This window comes from Lygodium microphyllum, chromosome 4 (genome assembly GCF_053477565.2).
Source record: "Lygodium microphyllum isolate KBCC chromosome 4, Lygodium_microphyllum_v1.1.10, whole genome shotgun sequence".
NCBI classification, from domain to species: Eukaryota; Viridiplantae; Streptophyta; class Polypodiopsida; order Schizaeales; family Lygodiaceae; genus Lygodium; species Lygodium microphyllum.
The window spans coordinates 172,653,453-172,672,687 of NC_141138.1; the positions used below are offsets into that span (position 1 = coordinate 172,653,453).

At 40.8% G+C, this 19,235-nt stretch overlaps 1 protein-coding gene across 4 annotated transcripts in view; it reads left to right on the forward strand.

The window, feature by feature from the left end:
• ATRX (P-loop containing nucleoside triphosphate hydrolases superfamily protein) overlaps positions 1-19,235 on the forward strand; it is a 226,923-nt gene that overhangs the window by 49,022 nt on the left and 158,666 nt on the right. For 3 of the 4 annotated variants that reach the window (XM_087676923.1, XM_087676924.1, XM_087676925.1), the window contains exons 13-16: positions 7,022-7,189; positions 8,529-8,648; positions 10,694-10,860; positions 10,942-11,083. In XM_087676923.1, coding sequence (XP_087533049.1) covers positions 7,022-7,189; positions 8,529-8,648; positions 10,694-10,860; positions 10,942-11,083 — 597 coding nt within the window. The remainder of the gene's footprint in view (positions 1-7,021; positions 7,190-8,528; positions 8,649-10,693; positions 10,861-10,941; positions 11,084-19,235) is intronic. The other variant, XM_087676926.1, reaches the window with a different exon arrangement.

Sequence of the window (19,235 nt, forward strand, 5' to 3'; positions counted from 1 at the left end):
GCCTGTTTGTTTATAGATATTGAAGGGTGCCCCAAAAAATGAGGGTTTTGGGGGACCATTGAAACTCTCTCGAACCGTGCACCAAATTTCTTTTTTTCATTAATTAAAGGTATTTTGGGGCCATTTAAAAATGGTAATCAGTTGTAAAGTATGTTTTAGGTCAATAAACGCCCGCAAGGATGATCTCCAAATGCAAACCTGATGCAAGAATGCAGGGTGCTTGAAGAAGATGGAGGAACAAGAGAGGAGAGAGAATAGAAAAAAGTCTCAGAAGAATTGAGTGTGGTGGTAGTGTTGAGAATGGGGGATGTGTCATATGTATAGCCATAAACTATCTCGAGGCTTGTCCACTGAAGTCTCTTGTATGGTGCTTCGACACTCTCGGAAGACCTAAAAAGCCTTTTTGGGGTCGGAAATTGAAACCAAAAATGGGGATGAAGAAGGGAAATTGTAGGTAATGATGTGGTTTCTCTCTCTTAGGCCCAAAAAGGAGTACAAAAAAGGAGCGAGTTAAAGAGAAGAAGATCCATTGTGTAATCCGAGAATGCCATCTGCAAGGAGACATGTGAAGATAGTCAGGATATCGGATGAATAGTAGAACCTAAAACACAACCTTGGGTGAGAAGCCACTAGCTCTGTTACACCATGCTCGAAGGAATATGAAGGCCTAGTCACAAAGTCGCGGTTGAAAATCCAAGGGTCTCGGCCAAAGATAGATCCTTTGGAGATTGGGTAGAAGTAGAGGAAAGAACTGCTCGAAAGAAAGCCACTCGTTGAAAGTAAATGATGGTGGGTGAGGAATTGCGAGAGTAGGAGGGTCCCCCTTTGAAATTGGAGGAGTAGGAGGTTCCTTTGAAGTTGAAGAAAAAGGAGAGGCCTCTTTGAGGGCGAAGGAAAAAAATCCCCCCCTAGAGTCCCCTTTGAGAGAGATAGGTACCCCAACTCATGGATCACAGAGTTTGAGGTGTCTGATGATGAAGGACCACTGGTTGAGCCGAAAAAGGTATCTGGGGCTCGAAAGGAGCAGAAGTTGAGAGGTGTCTTCTTGAACATGAGGAGAAGAGGGTGGGTTAGAAGGAGACTTAAGGCTAGCCAAGGATGGGGAACAGTCACAAGCTCTCAAGGGAGTGGATTTTGGAGGAGATGTGGGCCGTAATAGCCACTAGACCCGAAAATGGGTGGGGGAAACTTCCACACAGTGTAGTGGTCTTCAAGGGGACTGATTGCCTCGTGAGGTCTTAAAGCCTCTGTCTGCTTGTGAGGACTTAGTGCGCTTTAGATGCAGCTTATTGCCTTGAGCATAGTAGGTTGAGAGCTGAGATAGAACAATCTCCGTGGCCTAGAAAGGAGAGGTAGTACAAGGAGTGCCGGTGGAAGACATTGTCACAACTCTATAGAAACAGAATTTGTATCCTTTTTCATTAATTTGTCTATATAATGATTTATTAAATTTATTTCCTTTGCACTAATTAGATATAAAGAAAAGTGCATTGGAGCTGGCCACTGATGAGTGGTCACAGGTTATGGTGGACCCACGCGGTGGGTTAGAGAAAAGATAGTTCACACTTCCACCTATATGGCCCGATTGGGTGCCTGTGACCAGAACTCACGCATATCAGGGTTAGACTCGCACACAGAAAAGATTGATGCCTTGAAGTGTGGGCTAGATCCACCAGAACAGACAGTTACAATCAACAAGATGGCATGATCATGAAATGCTTGTATAATGTGCATGTGTGGGCTGAAAGCTTGAAATGCACATTTCTTTGCATAGAAAAGTCACATGAAGATTCTGATACCGTTTTTGCGATGTACATGGAAAAAGCTTTCATATGACACCCATATTGGCGGGGTCCCTAAAATTTAGGAGATCCCTCTTCACCGATATATTGACCAAACCAATCATCCAATAACTTCACCGATATATTGACCAAACCAATCAATTGCCTGATCCTTCTTCCTCGAATCAACATGGGTATTCCCTCCCCTTCGACATCAGCATGATAGGGAGAGGGGGTTCCCATAGCTTTCCCTTCCACCATCCAATGGTGAGAGAGGGGTAGCTACTTCTCTTGATGCCTACAAGATTTTGTTCATCATTACTTAATTTCCATATGTACTTGTATCCATATGTGCTTGGATTATCCACTTGGGCAATTGAACAATTCCCCCATAAGAGCACTATCCATATGTACTTGTATCCATATGTGCTTGGATTATCCACTTGGGCAAGTGAACATTTCCCCCATAAGAGCACTATCTAGGTGGCATCATTACACCACGCATAGCATTCTATTTGAGCATGACACCTTGCATGACCCCTTGCATAAATCGTGTGTTTTTGTACAAATATGGCACCTTCGATGGGGGGGAACCTGTGTTTGCATGCACTCATCCAAGGTTGAAAACTCCTTGGATCTATGTAGCATACTTCTCTTTTACCTCATCATAGATTGGTTGACCTTGGATCCAGTTCCTCTCTAGTAAAATGATAGTGGACCCTGACATGCTTGGTCTTTTGATTGATGATGGGGTTGCCAACAAGTGCAATGGTACTCTGGCTATCACAATATTGCTTTGGGGATCTCGCATGGAAACTATAGCTCTGCTATTAAGCTCCTCATATAGATGACCTTGGTGATATTGTCATAGAGAGCGTGGTACCCAACCTTGGCTGAAGATGCAGCAACTGTGTCTTGTTTAAGGCTTGATGTTTGATTGGAGTTTAGCCCATGGAGAACATGTAGCTGCCATGGGAACACTGAGTGTTTGGGCCTTTGACCCAATCAGAATCAGTTTATATCTGTAGGTTAGTTCTTTGCTGAAATGTAAAGCATAAGCATTAGTGCACTCAACATACCTTAACACATGTAAACAATAGATTTATTGAGATATCTTTGGTGCTTTAAAGTATTGACCGAGAATGAAGACCAATTATGCAAGATATGACCTTGTGTGATTGAGCCATGGGAGCTTTCTACTACTGATTGGTAGGTATGCTCATCATAAGGCAATGCATGGAAATCCTTTTGAGCTTCACAGTAGGATCTAGAGGTCTGGCTATTGGCCATGTCTCATCAGAACATTGATAATCCACTAATGAAGGGAAAATATCAGTTTGTGCCTTAAGATATGCAATGGCATCATACTTGGAGCCCATGATTAACAAATTGTCAACATATAGCAGCACTTTGCTGACCCCCTTTGAAGTGGTTCTGATCAATACTCTCTAGCTGCTCCCTCGTTGATCACCACTCAAGTTGCTTTAGAGCCTCTGGTCAATGCTTTAGAGTCTCTTATGCAGGTTGGGTCTTAGGATGTTTCACGCTGTGTTTTAGTTTTAGCTTTCATTTATAGTGGTCAAATTGTAGTTTTATTGCATGTGTGTTTCTCTTGATTAAAGACATCTACAGTGAGAGGATGCATGAAAACTTTTCTTTTTTGGGTTCCCATTTCCAAGTTTTGCTGTTTTTGGCCAATCACAACTTTGGAACACGTTTCCATTTCCCCGTTTCTGAAACTCTAGCAAGGATCCATGCCACCAAACTTTTAAAGTTTAATAATTAAGCTTGTAGCAAGCTCTAATGTGTGAGTTTGTAAAGAACAGCTTATAAGTAGCAACTAATAAACCAATGCATTTGTGGAAAGCTTGATTTACGAATATCCAGGGGGAGCAGATGCTGCATGGGCCTAAATACCCTCCATGCAGTCGCTTCTCACTGGCTGGTGATGCTATTTCTAGCAGAAATCTCTTTTGACAGACATTAGAGTAATCAGCAACTCCTTTCTTAGGTATTACTCTAAACTTCTCTTCTTTATGATGGAATAAAACCTGATTGCTGTTCATGATTAACCATGAGCATATTGATTCTTAAGCTTTGAAAATCTCCTTTTGCTCCAAAAGAGTGGCATAACACATTGCTGCTGTGCATGATTGACAGTGAAAGTGGCTCCTCAAGCTGATTTTTGAAATTAGAAAAGATATCCACAGTCAACATCCCACCTAGAGGCTTTTCCTTTATCTCATACCTTAAATGCAGATAATTACCAAACATCCTGTTCCTATATTTTTAAGTAATCAGTTCCTTGCTTTTTGCTATCTCTATGCAAAGAATGGAACTTGGTTCATCAAAAGATTCTTAGAATCATCCACTCAATGCATGAGGCACTCTAGGAATTGTTTCTTAGGGGAATTGTTCACCCAAGGAGGATATACTCCCCAAGAGAATCACCCTGAAGCTAGAAAAGTGTGAAATGGAGTCAGGGTTCTCTATATATTCTGGATTTTTAAGGGTTTCAAGCTCACTGGGTTTTGTATATATCTTGAGGGACTTCCGTAAAAGCCCGATTGGCCTGCTGGGATATAAAAAATCCCTTGCCATCAACCGGCATAACAAGTTTCACCCGATTAAATGCTCTTTTTAATGTTATTGATGTAAAATCATAGAGTTAGTGATGTGTTATTATTGAGAGATCACAAAAACATAATCACAATATTGCAATCCTTGACTTTTACACGAGTGTTGTCTAGAAACTACCCTTCTCAATCTCATATTATCTTTTCAAAAGGCAAAAATAACTTCTAATGTATATTTCAACAGTTTTTAAGTTCTCTTTCAAGTAATTTATAGCTAACATAATTTACAAAGTGCAAAAACAAATTCTAGATGTCTTTTTACACTATTTTGGATTTATTCTTCTATTTTCTATCAGGGAGCTTGACCACCCTCATGAAGTTATTTAAGGAAAAATAATAATTTTGAAGAATAATTTCAGAACTTGTAATACCTATATTTTTATCCCAAATCTCGTTGTGGTGGAATCATTGTAGCTTCAGGTTGGCATGCAACTACCATATCTTCTCAGGTTGCTTCGATTTCAGAGCTTCTTCATGCTTTAGCCTCAGGCTGAGCCTCAATTTTAGCAGTGGCAACGTTGTTATTGATGGGAGCTTGTATGCTTTCTCTACGTCTCTTTAGGACCATAGGAATTATATTTGGATTATATCTTCATAAGCACATACAAATGGCCTTTAAAATTCACGTTCCTGCATATATCATAAGTGGCTTTGCAGGTTGAGGTGGTCCACATTGTTGCTGAAATTGTGTAGTGCGTTCTTTCTTGAATTGCTAGGATGTTTGGGACTCATTCCTGTCTACTTGCTCTGTGCTTCCAAAATTTCTGGAAGCATGCTAGCTTCTGAAAAAGGCTTAAAATGCACATTTCTTTTCCCAGATTGGCATTTGTTTGGACTGCCTCTTTTTGCAGCTTTCTTACTGTGACATTGGACATGGTTAACTTTCCTTTAGAAGCACTGGCTGATTTTGAAACTGCTTTGTTCTATCCCTTTTCTGACTCAGTCCAGCTGGGTATAGTCTAGAAGCACTGGATAGTTTATTGCACCATGATATTCTCTCAACCATTATCATATGCAAAATTTCATGAGTACAGTTATTTCAATCTCCGAACATAAATGTGTCTGTCAACTAAGGGTAATCTGGCATCCACCTGACTCTAGCAGAAACCATCTGGTGTGGCATGATATATTATTAGATGTATGGATCGTTTCTAGAAAAGCTTAGAATGATTGCACAGTTTGAAAACTTCCTGCAGTTTGGTTTTCATGGTTATCTTGGGCTTGCCACCCATGCTCATATGTTCATCATAGTCCTTGTGTAATACACACTGTAGATCCTATGCATGCACATCCACCAGGGGCTGGCCAGAAATAGTGTCTTTAAAGCCCTTAGTCTTGGCAATGTCTAAACACTTTTCTCTATGACAATGGGAGGATACCTGCTCTGAGTATCTTGTGGCATTTCGTCCATATATCTGCTTTCAGTTTTCTTTAAAAAACTTTCTTGTTTTGGTAGTCATGGGATTACAGAGCATTCGGGTGGAACAGGCAGGAATATCACAGAATAACAGTACTCCAAGGTATTCCCAATTTCAATTGCAACGTCGGTGAAAATCTTTATGCTTCTGTCCTGCTTCCTGTATTTGGGCTCCCTGCTCCCTGAAAGTTGCCATCACTTTGGCTGTGCTACTCCTCCAGCCATCATGCACACACTTGCTCCACTTTCGCTCACAACACATTACAATGTACACTCACACCAGAGAGACATGAGTACTGTCTCATGATGTGACTGTACAAGGGTTGGCCAAACTCGGAATGCTTGTTGAAACTTAAATGCAACAAGTAGATATGAAGAAGGAAAGGATGAGTTTAGGATTTGACAGTTTAGATGGTATGTGAATTGTTTTGAACTTTAAACCAGACATCACAATATATGGGATAAAGATTAGTACAGTACACCCCCAAAAGGAGACTCAAACTTAGATCATTTTAAGGTGGTTCCCTTGCATATATAAATACTTAATATACTTGTGCTATTGAGAGTGCTGCAAAGAGGCATACAGTTCGAAGTCATCTATCATACTTTGGAAGTTTGCTCATTATTTCCCAGGGTCTACAAAAGCTAGGATACCTAACTGATGGCCAAGTTCTCCTAGGCTACTCATTTGTTGCCTGCTGTGATACTGATACTTGCAGTCTAGGCAGCAACTGTCCCTGAGTCCGTGGAATGTTTGATCCTGTACTGTAGTTTCTATTTCCATGGCACATGTTTTAGATTCTTTTCCTGTGGACATGACAAGGTCAGCCATGGGGCAGCCACTTGACATCCTTGCCAATCAACCTAAATGGGTCTCAAGCATGCATACTGGCAAGCTAGTGTTTCTGAAACTATTTATTCTTTTCATGTTATTGTCCACTTTCTCTTTGAAAAATTAATACATTCTGCCTCGTTTCTTTTGTTTGCTTTTTAAAAACCTAGACATGCACCTTAACTGCCTTTGTTGATAATGCAAATCTTTGTTTGGCTCTGCATAGTAAACTATCTTGGAGCTGAATATAGTTGTTGAACTGTTCTTAACTGTATTTTATAGTGTCCTTATTTTAGGTTTATGTTATATGCCTGCCTTTTATGCTTCATCAACATTAATTAACATAAGAAAACAGGAGAGAAAGGAGCGCCTAGATAGACTCAGAGAATCTGCAAAGGCTACGACAAGTGATAACATGGCAGTCAATACCTTAAAAGAGTGTCCAATCAATATTGCAAGGGATGCTGATGAAGAAGAAATCTTGATCCCCCTTGGCATTGCTCAGTTTTTAAAACCACATCAGGTCAAATGTTTTTGTGTTTTACCTTGTTTATTTGTTTCATGACAACATTTTGTTGGTTTTATCAATAGTTTTTCCTTTTTTCTGTGTTGTGCACTGGTTTGCTGCTGAGGTGGCACATAGGAAACCTTGTGTCATGGCACATACACATATTGTTTCGATTGTAGCAATAAAATGTTGGGATCACTGTTTCATGCTGTTTTGTTACTGGTTCAAATGTTTGCTACCATTGACTTAATTACATGCACCTCTTGAATGTTGATATTTTAGAAAAGGCAGATACATGTTCGATCATTTTTGTGATTTCTTTCCTTGTTCCGAGTGGTTTCGTGCCTCAAAACTCTCTTATTTTTGGGGCTGGCTCTTAAAACTGAGCAATTTGTTAGGTCAAATTACCAAAATACCCCTGCTCTTTGTGGGAAATTCCTGAATGGTCCTGAAATTCAAAACTTACCAAAATACCCCTTCATATTTTGTGAAAATGCCCATTATGTCCCTCCATTTTAGCTGGAATCTCCAAAATGCTCCTCAACTTTGGTTGAAATTCTGAAAAATCTGCTCATAGTTTCTATACAAAATTTACAACTGAGAACAGATGCTTTCATGAATGTGGATTGCAGAATGAGGGACAAAATACCTGATGAGACATGAAGACTAATCCCCTTTTATCTATACGTTTTTTCCAAACGTATAGAAGAGTAGATCCCTGATATAGGAAAGAATGGACTTGCTGAAATTTGAGCATTACACGAGTATTTTGGTAAATTTTCAATGTGGATGTGCTGGGAATTCCCCAAAATTCAGGGGTATTTCGGCAATTTTCCCATGTGAAAAGTTTAAAGCTTTGACTTTGGCAATGGTATGATGGCAGAAGTTCTGCTTGTCTCATAAGGCAGGTTTCAATGGTTTGTTAGGTTAGAAGTCAATGACTGCTTATACAAATAGGGTATGCACTCATCTATGGTATGGCTTTGGCAATGGTATGATGGCAGAAGTTCTGCTCGTCTCATAAGGCAAATGCTTTTGTTAGGTTAGAAGTCAATGACTGCTTATACAAATAGGGTATGCACTCATCTATGCTTTTCTGGTATTCCTGCTGCTATTTTATGGTGCTAAGTTTAGGACAGAGGTTTCTCACTTGTTGATGTTTATAATATAGATCCATTGTCCAGTCTTTGCCATCAATCTAGACTTTTGAGATCACATATATACATTCCTACATACATGCAACCACACATACATACATAGATAGGCGCAACAATAATAAAGCAAAGTTAGCAATTCATTCTTGCAGGCTTTATTCTCAATGGCGTGAGTTCTGACTATTATATTGCATTTGTAGATTGAGGGAGTGCGATTTATGTGGGAAAATTGTATTGAATCAGTGAGAAGGGTAAAATCAGGGGATTCTGGAAATGGCTGTATATTAGCTCACAGCATGGGTCTTGGAAAAACTCTGCAGGTAAATATATAAAGTTGCAAGTATTACCAACCTCAAGTCATTTTGTTTATGATGTTTTGTTTTGCTGGGGCAAATAGAAGAGAGTAATTTTCACAGAATGCTAAACTTATTAATCAGTTATTAGCAGAGAGTAATATTCATAGGATGCTAAACTTCTCAATCAGTTATTGCCATGATTTTCTATGTTAATACACAGAGTCACTAAATGTCTTATTTTGCACAAGGAATGCAATAACTAAGGAGGTCAAAACATCAAAGATTAATCAGTTTCACTTGCTTTAAGCAAGTTACAACTTTACATTCTGCAAAGGCGTACAAGTCTTTTGTGTCTATGAAACAAAGATCAACCAATTTTCTTGTTTGTGAGCATGCAATTATCCCGAGGTAGGTGGTATAACTAATTCGGCTGCTTTCCCAGAAAAATGGCCTGTGGCAATTGCCAAATGCTTTGAGCATTTTGGAGCAGGTTGGTACTTTCCATTGATGACAGTTCTGCGGTTTTTCTCTGGGTCAAGCTCATGATCTGGATCACTTAGATTGTCTCAAGTGCCTGCAGACAAGGTTCAATCTAGTTGCTGTCTGGAGCACTTGGTTCTAATCTCACAACTAAGTGCACATAGCTGTAGAGGCTTAAAAGTTGGTTGACTGGGGTTGCAGTTTGAGTTCAATGCCATAGTAGTGAAATAACAGGTCTCAAACTCATGGCACTGTTCTGGATAGTTTTGGGCCTGTTGTCCTGCTTAAATCCCTTCCAAAACTTCAAAGTAAAGGCACTTTGTGTATTGCGCATCTGTAATCTGTTATTGTTAGCATAGAATTGGATAAAATATGTAAAATGATATTATTTGCATTCGCTGCAATCATATAAATCTATCTTTTAGAAGGTGATTTGACTTGATAGCTTTGTTTGATAATCTTGTGCTTGGATGAATAAAAAAGAATTATTAGAACCATTTTCCATCTGGAAACTAGATGCTTCAATTAGTGAGAATCTCACAGGCTACCAACTCGCCTCAAAGAGACACATAAATGGCAACTTCATTTTTAAACTTGGGAGTGAGGTGCATCTATCTGAGTCTTCAAAGATGTCAACTGTTTGCCTTTTGATGATCTCTGCTGAATGTTCGCCAGCAATTGATATATAGATTCTTTCCAACAAAATTTAGATCCCAAGAGCAAAATATAAATGGGCATACCTGTGCCCCGGTGGGTTGGGGAAAAATACACACATCAGATGGGGAAAAATACAAACATCCGATGTGAAGCATAGAAGTGGGCAATGCCTTGAAATGCCAAACAGGTAGGGAAATCTTAAAACACATTTCCTTTGGGGAAATGCTTTCCCCTTGTCCGAATGGGGCCACATGGCATTTGCTTTTGGATTCAAAACTCTTCCCCTAATTTGTCCCACTTCAACTAGGATCTGGAATGCCATGTGGCAAAACTATGGACATGAGCATTGTTTTAGGCCATGATAGACCTATATCTCACTATTCCTTTAGACACTCGCATTCTTCTGTTTTTTCTTCTATAGAATGCCCTGTCCTTTTCTCTCTTTACACATTTCTCCCTCTTTCTCTCCTTTCCCACTCCTTAATGATGTGGCATTTCTGTTTTCCTCTTCTCAAAATTAGCCTTTTTTGCACTGAGCTGTGAACAGTAAGAGGGATCTAATGTAGAAGATACTAGGCAGAAAAGAAAAGCCAAATGTGCAGGTATGGGGTTAAAAAAAATTCTGTCTACACAATTGTGGCCCAAGGCAGCCTTGGAATGAGCTGGAATGCTGAAGACTGGTAAATCTGCATGCAAGAATCAGGCTTATCTGATCCGACTGATACCACATGGTAGCTTGGACTTGTAAAATTGCTTATCAGCTGGTCTTCTGATTGCTTTTTTGCATGACTAAATACCATTGATTTATTATGCTGAAATAAAATGAATTATACTTCCTGGATCTGATTTGAAGGGAGCCACATGAAATGCTACACTTTGTTTGTATCAAGGCACCTACCCTTCGCTAATCGGGCAAGTTTTCTTGTGCTCAGGTCATTGCTTTTCTTTACACTGTTCTGAGGAGGACAGATCTAGGTTTAAGAACAGCCTTGATCGTCACACCTGTGAATGTCCTACACAACTGGCCAGATGAGTTTGAGAAGTGGAAGCCTCCAGAATTGAGGCCATTGCATGTATATGTTATGGATGAAGCTGGCAGGTGTATTGACTGGAAACTTAGCATCTGCTGACTTTTTGTTCTCCACCCATAAGTATTTAAGGTGTAAATGAATGTCTCTAGGACTGGGAAAGAAAAGCTGTTGAGTCGCTGGCAAAAGCATGGTGGTGTGATGATGATTGGTTATTCTGCCTTCCGAACCCTGTCGTTGGGTAAACACATCAAGGATTCTACTCTAAAGGAGAAGATCTGCAAGGCTTTACAGGTATCATGTCTGTTAATAAACTTTGCGTAATTTTGAGTGTGTGATTTCTAGTACAACTGGCCAGGAGTGTACATTATTGCATTAAGAGCAACAGTTCTGTTGAAAGCAGGATTACTGTTTTTGTGGAAGCTTCTCAAGTAATTGAAATCTGTTAGATTAGAATGGAAAAACACATCTCTGCTTTTAAGATGTGAGAGCCTTAATGTGTGGGTGGGGTATATTTGGGTTTTGAGCTTCTACCCAGGCTTTTTAAGTTTCTGCATGTGATATAACATTTAACGTTTAAGTTTGGGTTTCACATGAACATGAATAACATGTTTATGGTCTTATTTTGACACCTTAGTAGACAAGCATCCAAAGACAAAAAGAGGGGAACTTTTTATGTCCCCATGTATTAAGACAGGAGGATATGCATAGTGAGCAGAAAGCTTATTTACAGTCCAAAGACCAGTTCATTGTCTTCCTTTGTGCAAATGTGTTAATGCACAAGAGGGTGTGACAAAAATTGCAACCTGTTGTCAATATTTTTCTGCATAGGACAATTCGTCAGGCTGTGTAACTTTGCCTAGTATGAATTTGCACAGAGACATGAGTAGAAATGCTAAGTTGACTTCTCTTTTAATATGTCGTGCCCTGGCCAAAAAAACCCTTTCCAAAACAACATTTCTTTGGAATGCCCTTAATTGCCAATCTAGTCTTCTCACTTGGTGATGTTGATAGTTTTTTGAAAAAAGAATTGGAGAAAAGAAATTTTACTAATGAATCTTCAATGATTTGATGACCCAAAACAAGGGCCAAATCAGGGGCTTTGGTTGGAGTGTCTTCAGCAAGCAATTCCACACTCAAAATGACAATTTTTTGCAAACCCTAGCCACTGATCTGCTGTAAACAGAAAACCCTAATTTTGATCTACTGTAAACAGCAAACCCTAATTCTGATCTACTGTAAAAGAGAGCTTGCACAGCCCAAGAGATAGAAAGGAGAGGAAAGAGATTGATTCCTAGTTGTCTAGCCCCTTAAGATGGCTGCAAAACACTCTTCTCTTGCTGTTCATCATGAAAAATCAGCAAGCATCCATCTCCTTTTGTTGCAATAGCTCTTCAAACTTGTGCTACTCCAAAAATATGAGAGAAAGAGAGAGAAAAAGAGCCCCAAATAGCCGAGATCAAGTTTTCAATTGAATAAGCAATTGCTCTTTAATTAGAACACGTTTTGATGAAGGGCTAATTAATGACTTGATCATTAATCATAGCTAAGCTGCTCACTAGACCAAACTCAAGCTTAGGGCAAGAACCTAAGTGCCGTAAGTGAGAGCTACTTATTGGGTGAAACTTTCAATACGTAATTCTAAGGTGCAAACTTCTAATTTAATGAAAGTTTCACATTGCACCTTGTTCCTTTTGCCTTGTCCTTGTACCACATAGCTTGCACACTTGTCCACTATATACCTTATGTTGAATCCTCAACTGCCGGTGCAATGGTCACCATGCCAAGAGCTAGGGTATTAGAATCATAGTTCATTATAATTAATTATTAAGCGTATTTCTCATTTTGGTGACATACTCCTCTCTTGATACATTACAAGCGATCTTGATTGCACACAATTAAGATACAACAGGACATACAAAGTGACCGATGCATGTTTCCTAGTAATAACCAAGCATACAACCATTACTAAATGTATTCTAAATGTATAATTATCCATACATTGTTTCAAGCATAGTTTTTTCCATATTCATATGTTTGAGCAAATAAACGCCTATAAACATTTGAAAAAAATAAAGTATGTTATGCATAACATACTTGTCCCGTCGATCAAGTATGTTTCGGATAATATACTTTGCAAATGTATGAAAAGTATGTAAATATGTTATTTATAACATACTTGTCCTATCAATTTTTTTTAGAAAACAGTCCAAAGTGCCCAAAATTTAATGATTATCTTCTTTCACACTCCTTCCTCTTCTCTTCTCCCTCACCTCAGCCCTTATAAAATGGCAGCCCCCTCCCCCCATATCATCACACAAATCATCCTCCATCTTCATCAATCTCCCTCTCTTGAGCTCAAGTTTCAACTTTGAAGCCTCGGTGTTCTTCAATCATTGTACTCTTCCTCTCCCTTTCCCTCGCCTTCTCTTCCTCCTATCCCTCTCCCTCTCCTTGTCGCCCCCCCCCAAACACACACAAAAAAAAAAAGAAAAGAAAAATATTTTATATGTATTTTTTAAATGAACGTACGAAACAACGTATTTTATTCTTAAAACTTTTGTGTACCTTACATACCGTACACGTTTGCGTACTGAATGTATCGTACTAAATATACAAAACCATTGTGGTTCCTAGTGTTACATAAGAAAATTTTGGGCACCGAGAAACTTGTGCCAATGTATACACTACATTCATCAATTGCACCTGAAGCATTGCATTTATGTCATCTTCCTTCTTGGAACTGGAAGTTCCACTAGAAAGAGAGACATTTTCTTATGTAGTATCAATTGCATTAGTGCACTTTTTTCCCCAATAGTGACATAATCTTCAATTGAACCTGCACTATGAAATGACTGATCCTTAATAGAGGACAATGAGTTGTCACCTTCAATTGAACTTGCACTATGCAAGACTGCTCCTCAATAGAGGACAATGAGTTGTCATCACTTGCATCTCGTTCCTTGTGAGATATCTTTGTGACTTTTTGGAAATTCAGTGCTATACACTGAATTACAGCAAGACAAAACTTGTATGTGCACCTCTTGACAAACAAAGCTTACCCCCTTTAGGAAAGATGGTGATATCATGGACATGAAACCATGAAACTAGCATTTGGAATTAATCTAAAGGGAAACGACTATAAACTTACAACACACACTATTGAACTCAACAAAGAGAATAAATGATAGAAAGAACTTGAGAGATAGTGTGCTCTTCCACAATAGATGACATTGGATTGTACCCACTCGAGAATAAAAGTTGCCTAGCCAATTTAATTATTAGCCAGTCATATTATTTTTTTGGGCATTGAAATAATTATTAGATTGATTTTAGTATTTAATGACTGAAAATTAATATTTAATTAGGGATAATGCTGAAAAATCCATTTGGGACGGTTGCCACTTGTCAAAATCTCCCATGCAAGACTGAAGACGTCTTTAGAGGTTGGAGAGAGGTATTTTTAGTGCATTCATCCTTCAAGAGAGAGTGAGGACATGCTACTAGCCTGATTTGCAGCCATTGGAGGACCTTCTAAGGCAGCAATGGGTGAGAGAATACCAATCTGCAGCATGGAACAACATCTGTGAAGAAAACTGCTAGGGTTTGCACTGAGACCACACAGAGTGTAGGACCATGACAGAAACAAAAAGAGACAGACACATACACCGATACGGAGGGCAAAACTCAATCCTAAACGCAAAACCCAAAAACTCAAACCCTAAACGCAAAACTCAAAACTCAAACACAAACAAAAGAAGGGAGAGAGAGAACACAACTCTGAAGTGAATGAATGCTGTCAATAAATGTAAGAGTGTACAGTGTGCTCAAGGGCAGAGCAATGTCGGAGTGTGACGTCCACTTGAGATGGATTGCAAGGCTGTGATTACCAGTCAGAGTGTGAAGAGAGAGGAAATTGCAAAACGCTAACACCAGGGGCTGTGAGAGACAGAGGCCATAGCTGCAGAGTGGCGAGATGATACCAGGTGGCTCCAGAAGAATGCAAACACAGGCTGTAGGATGTCATTTGATGTTGGAGATGCTGGCGATGGCAGTTGGAGGCCAAACGCAGCCTGGGAGAGGGCGCCTGACAATGGGCGACAGTTGGAAGAAGGCGCTAGGGCATTGCGAGGTTGGAGGGAGAGGTGACAGCAATCGTGAAGGCTGGACAGCCACGTGGAGATAGACTGATGGCTGAAATTTGGACTGGAGAGTGTAAAACGTGCATAGACGGAATAAGGTTGAATAGGGGCAGTCTGTCTATTTATAGATATGGAAGGGCGCCCCAAAAATTAGGGTTTCCACTAAACTCTTTCGAACCGCTCCGTGTTTTAGGATTTCCACTGAACTCTCTCAAATCGATCCCTATTTTAGGGTTTTAGTCTAAAAGAGCATTTTTTAGTGTGTTTTGGGACTATTTAAGAGACTAATTAGCAAGTAATGCATGTTTTAGCTCAACACCCCCTCTTAGGCCCAAAACTGAGCCGAAAGGTTAGGCTAGCCATTGTGATGTTTAGTGATCCCAAGGCATCCCACCTCAAAGCAGCTAACCCATCCAATCAGGGTGTCAATGATGAGGGAACATAGGTGATGAGATATCCATGTGATGAAGGAGGATGGTGGTGAGGTAACAACAGCCGCTGGTGGAAACAGCTTAGGATCTGCTTAAGTGGTGCTTTGCACAATGAGAAGCAAAGTATGCTACATGCTGAAGAATGCTCATGCAGTAGGTGCCACTTGGACAGTGTCCCGCATGGGAAAATTATTGACTTGCCCAAGCGACCTAGTACAAAGATGTTGAAATCATGCAATGAAAAGGGTAAGGTATAACAGGGGGGAGAAGCCGATGTCGAAGACAAAGTGTTGAAGCTTGTAGAATACCAAGAAGGGTAGGAACTCTCTCTCAACTTGGATGTAGATGCCGAAGAAGAAAGAGGAGCCTAATGTCGGTCTTCGTATGGTGTCGAGAACCATAAGGAATGAAAGAAGAGGAAGTGGATGAAGCACCCTGCTAGAAGAGCAAGGTAGAAGTCACTGCCATGATAGCATCGAGAGACATGCTGTATGAGCCGCCTTGGGAGGGGAAACCGCCATGTTGGAAGAAGAGTAAGCACTCCTAGGATGATGAAACCATGAAAGGAATGGTGCACATCCCCATGTCTCTAGCCCAGGTAGGACCAAAGCAATCTGCAAGTTAGCTCTACACTGAAAGACAAAACCTTGCAAAAGAGATAAGAATTTGCAAACACGGAGGTTAGTGGTGAGATGCTCCAAAGCAAAATAGAAAAGAAAGAAAATCTAAAGCAAAATAAATGCAATGAATGTGGATGTGTATGAGTAAATGTAGCGGAAGACAAAAGAACGGAAAAGCTAAGGACAATGAATTTTATGGGCCGGACCCTAAGAGTGCGAAAAATGAATGCTAGACCGACCTAGGATATCCGAAAGAACCTAGAGACATGCGAGTCTAAGAAGGTGGCTACCATCGTGTACATCCAGTAGTAGGGCTCTGCTAAGGGAACACCTGACGAGGTGGGGAGAAAGGTGAGATAGATGCATGAAGTGCAACGAGATCAGGACGTGCAGACCAATTAGCCAGTCCCTCAAGGGTAGTGAAAGAGAGGGGCTGCTGAGGCTGTACTCGAGCCACATGTCCTGCAACAACGGCGGGTGCTGAAGGAGCAGAGGAAGTAGGAGTGGAAGGCGTAGCCCCACTGGATTGTGCAGTCGCAAAGGTTTGCTGAGGCTTTTTAGGTGGAAGACCTTGGGTCTTGGAGTGACACTCCTTGTCCACATGGCTTGCTCTCTGGCAGTGTATGCAAAACCGGTTTTTCCTAGGGAGTTGCTGCCAAATAGGTCTAGATTCTTTGGTTCCATCTGAGAAAGAGGAGTCACCCTTTGATTGGCTTGCCTTTGCATCTTGCGAGTTCTTGCCACTGGTGGTTTTTCCTCCCGAAGAAGAGGCAACCAACCCCCTCTACTCTGAGTAAGGTTGGGATAAGGATTTCTTGTGGACTTAATCATGCAGCCTCGCGTAACGTAAGAATTGGCACTCAAACTGGTAGAAGGTTTGCAATCTAGGTTGGGAGATGATGTGTTGAATGAAATTGAAAGACTTTTCGGGCAACTTATTCAAGAAGAATGTAACCTGATGGTCATCTGACCTTGGAGAGCCAGTGATGGCGGACTCGGCAAGTAATCGCCTATATTCATCCAGCTTGACTTTCAGATCATCCCCTTTCTTAATAGAGAACTCTTGAAGCGCAAAGTTGAGATTGATGCACGGAGTACGATCACGAGCCACATAGCGGTCGAGAAGGTGACTCCAACGCTCTGACGCGAGTGGGAAGTGTTGCAACTGAGAGTGAAACTTAGGAAGCAATCCTTGCATCAGCTCAACATTGGCTGTGGCATTGTGGGCTCTCTATTGACGGATGTAGTCAGGGTGAGCTAGTCGAGGGTCCGGCATAGACTCTAGACCAATGACGAGGTCCCAAAGACCTTGAGACTGAAGCACTTGTTGCATGAAATTAGACAAAGTGGTGAAATTTGACGCGTTAAAACGTGTCTTATCTGTGAAGGCATTCTTGGCCGTTGCAATAGGAGTGGTAGTGCTCCGAGATGGATAGTGTGAAAAGTGTAGTGGGGGTAGGATGGGGGAGTGGAGTACACTTGGGAATGGGCCCCAGAGTGCCCACTAGGCACGCGGGTAGTGTATAAGGTGGATCCATAGGTAGGGATGGGCTGACTAGGCATGGGCATGGTAGCCACATGAGAAACCCAAGGAGATGGGATGGGGACACGGGGAGCAGAAGATGGGAATCCCTGCGTAGGTGTAACCCAAGGAGAGTGTGAAGACGCACCATAAGCAGAGGATTGAAACCCCTGGGTTTGAGTGGTCATGTGAGATGTGAAGCTGGGGATAGTGAGGGGGATGCCCATCATAGTCGACCCAGGAGTTATGGGTGTGCTCCTTTGCTAAAAGGTCAGAGGCACTGTGTTAAAGGGTGGCATTCCCCCTAATGAAGTACCATGGTGCAAAGAGATAGAGAATGGGGTGGAGAAGGAAAAGGTCCTAGGAGCGGAGATGGAAGATCCAACCCCTAGGGTGTGTGAGACAGATGTGGAGTGTAATCCAAGGTTTTGGAAAGATGATGAGAGGTGATCAAGGTGTGATATAGAAGAGGGTGGGATGGGAGGGAAGTGAGAAGTGTGTGTGACATGCAACATCATCTATAGGATGTTGAGATAGGGCAGTAGTAGTAAATGACCGATTTTCTTCAATTCTTCGCAAAGAAAGTCTGAATTATCTCTCTTCTTAGCATTCTCTCTCATCTCCCAACCTTTCTACAGTTTGGGCTACTTAAAAAATATGAGAGAGAGAGAGAGAGAGAGAGAGAGAGAGAGAGAGAGAGAGAGAGAGAGAGAGAGCAGCTTCAACAGTATAATCCATTGCATGCTTTTAAGCTTACTTCACCTTGGCAGCATTGGATATTTGTGAAACCTAATGATTTTCAAAAAAGGTCGGTTGAATAGGTCTACTACAAGATGGTAGAGGACAAGGGATGGATCATTGAGGAAACTAGTAAAGTTTGGTGTGCTGGGGATAGCAAAGAGAAGTTGTGGGATAGATTTCTTTAATTGTGGAGGTCCAAGATTCTTTATAAGGGGAAAGTTTTTGTGTGGAGGCTGCTTATCGGTGGTCTTCCTATAGGGGATGTCTTACATGCTCGCAAGATCTCGTGGAGCCATTGTATCTTTTGCACTACTTGTGATGAGACACTAATTTATCTCTTTATCTGTTGCTCTCTGGTGAGACAGATTTGGAGCTTTGTTTCTCATGTGTGGACCTTAGTGACTTGGTAGGAGACACCCATTTGTTCTTGGGTCTTGGACAAGATGCCTTCATTACTTGATTTGCAATCGGATCATCCTTGTTTTTTTCACTTTCTTAGATGGATACTTTTTGGCAGATTTGACGTACCCGTAATGCCTTTATTTTTGATTCAGCCTCGGGTATTTGTGGTTGTTTGGCCTGTGTTTTAGGGTTACTCTTCTAGCGGATTTCTTTCATGACTTCAACAGATTTGACCATCCTTCACGTGGTTACTCCTTGGTTGGATATTGTTGACTCTACTGCTATTGTACTGCTTGCATGATATTTGTGTGCTATGTTATAGTAGCCATTTGGTGATTGATAGGATTTTCATTGCCGATCAGAAGGCCTCGTGCGAGAGTTGTATCCATTTTGTTTGGTGGGCATGAAGGCCCGATGTAAAAATTTCCATACATTATATGTACTTATTTATGGAAAAAAAAGAAAAATAAAGTGTGTGTCTCTTTATATCTATCTATCTCAATAAGACGCCATTCAAATGCAAGGTATTCATTTGGAGAATATTGGTTGGGGGGGGGGGGACTTCTCCTTGTGTTGGCCCTTCATCGC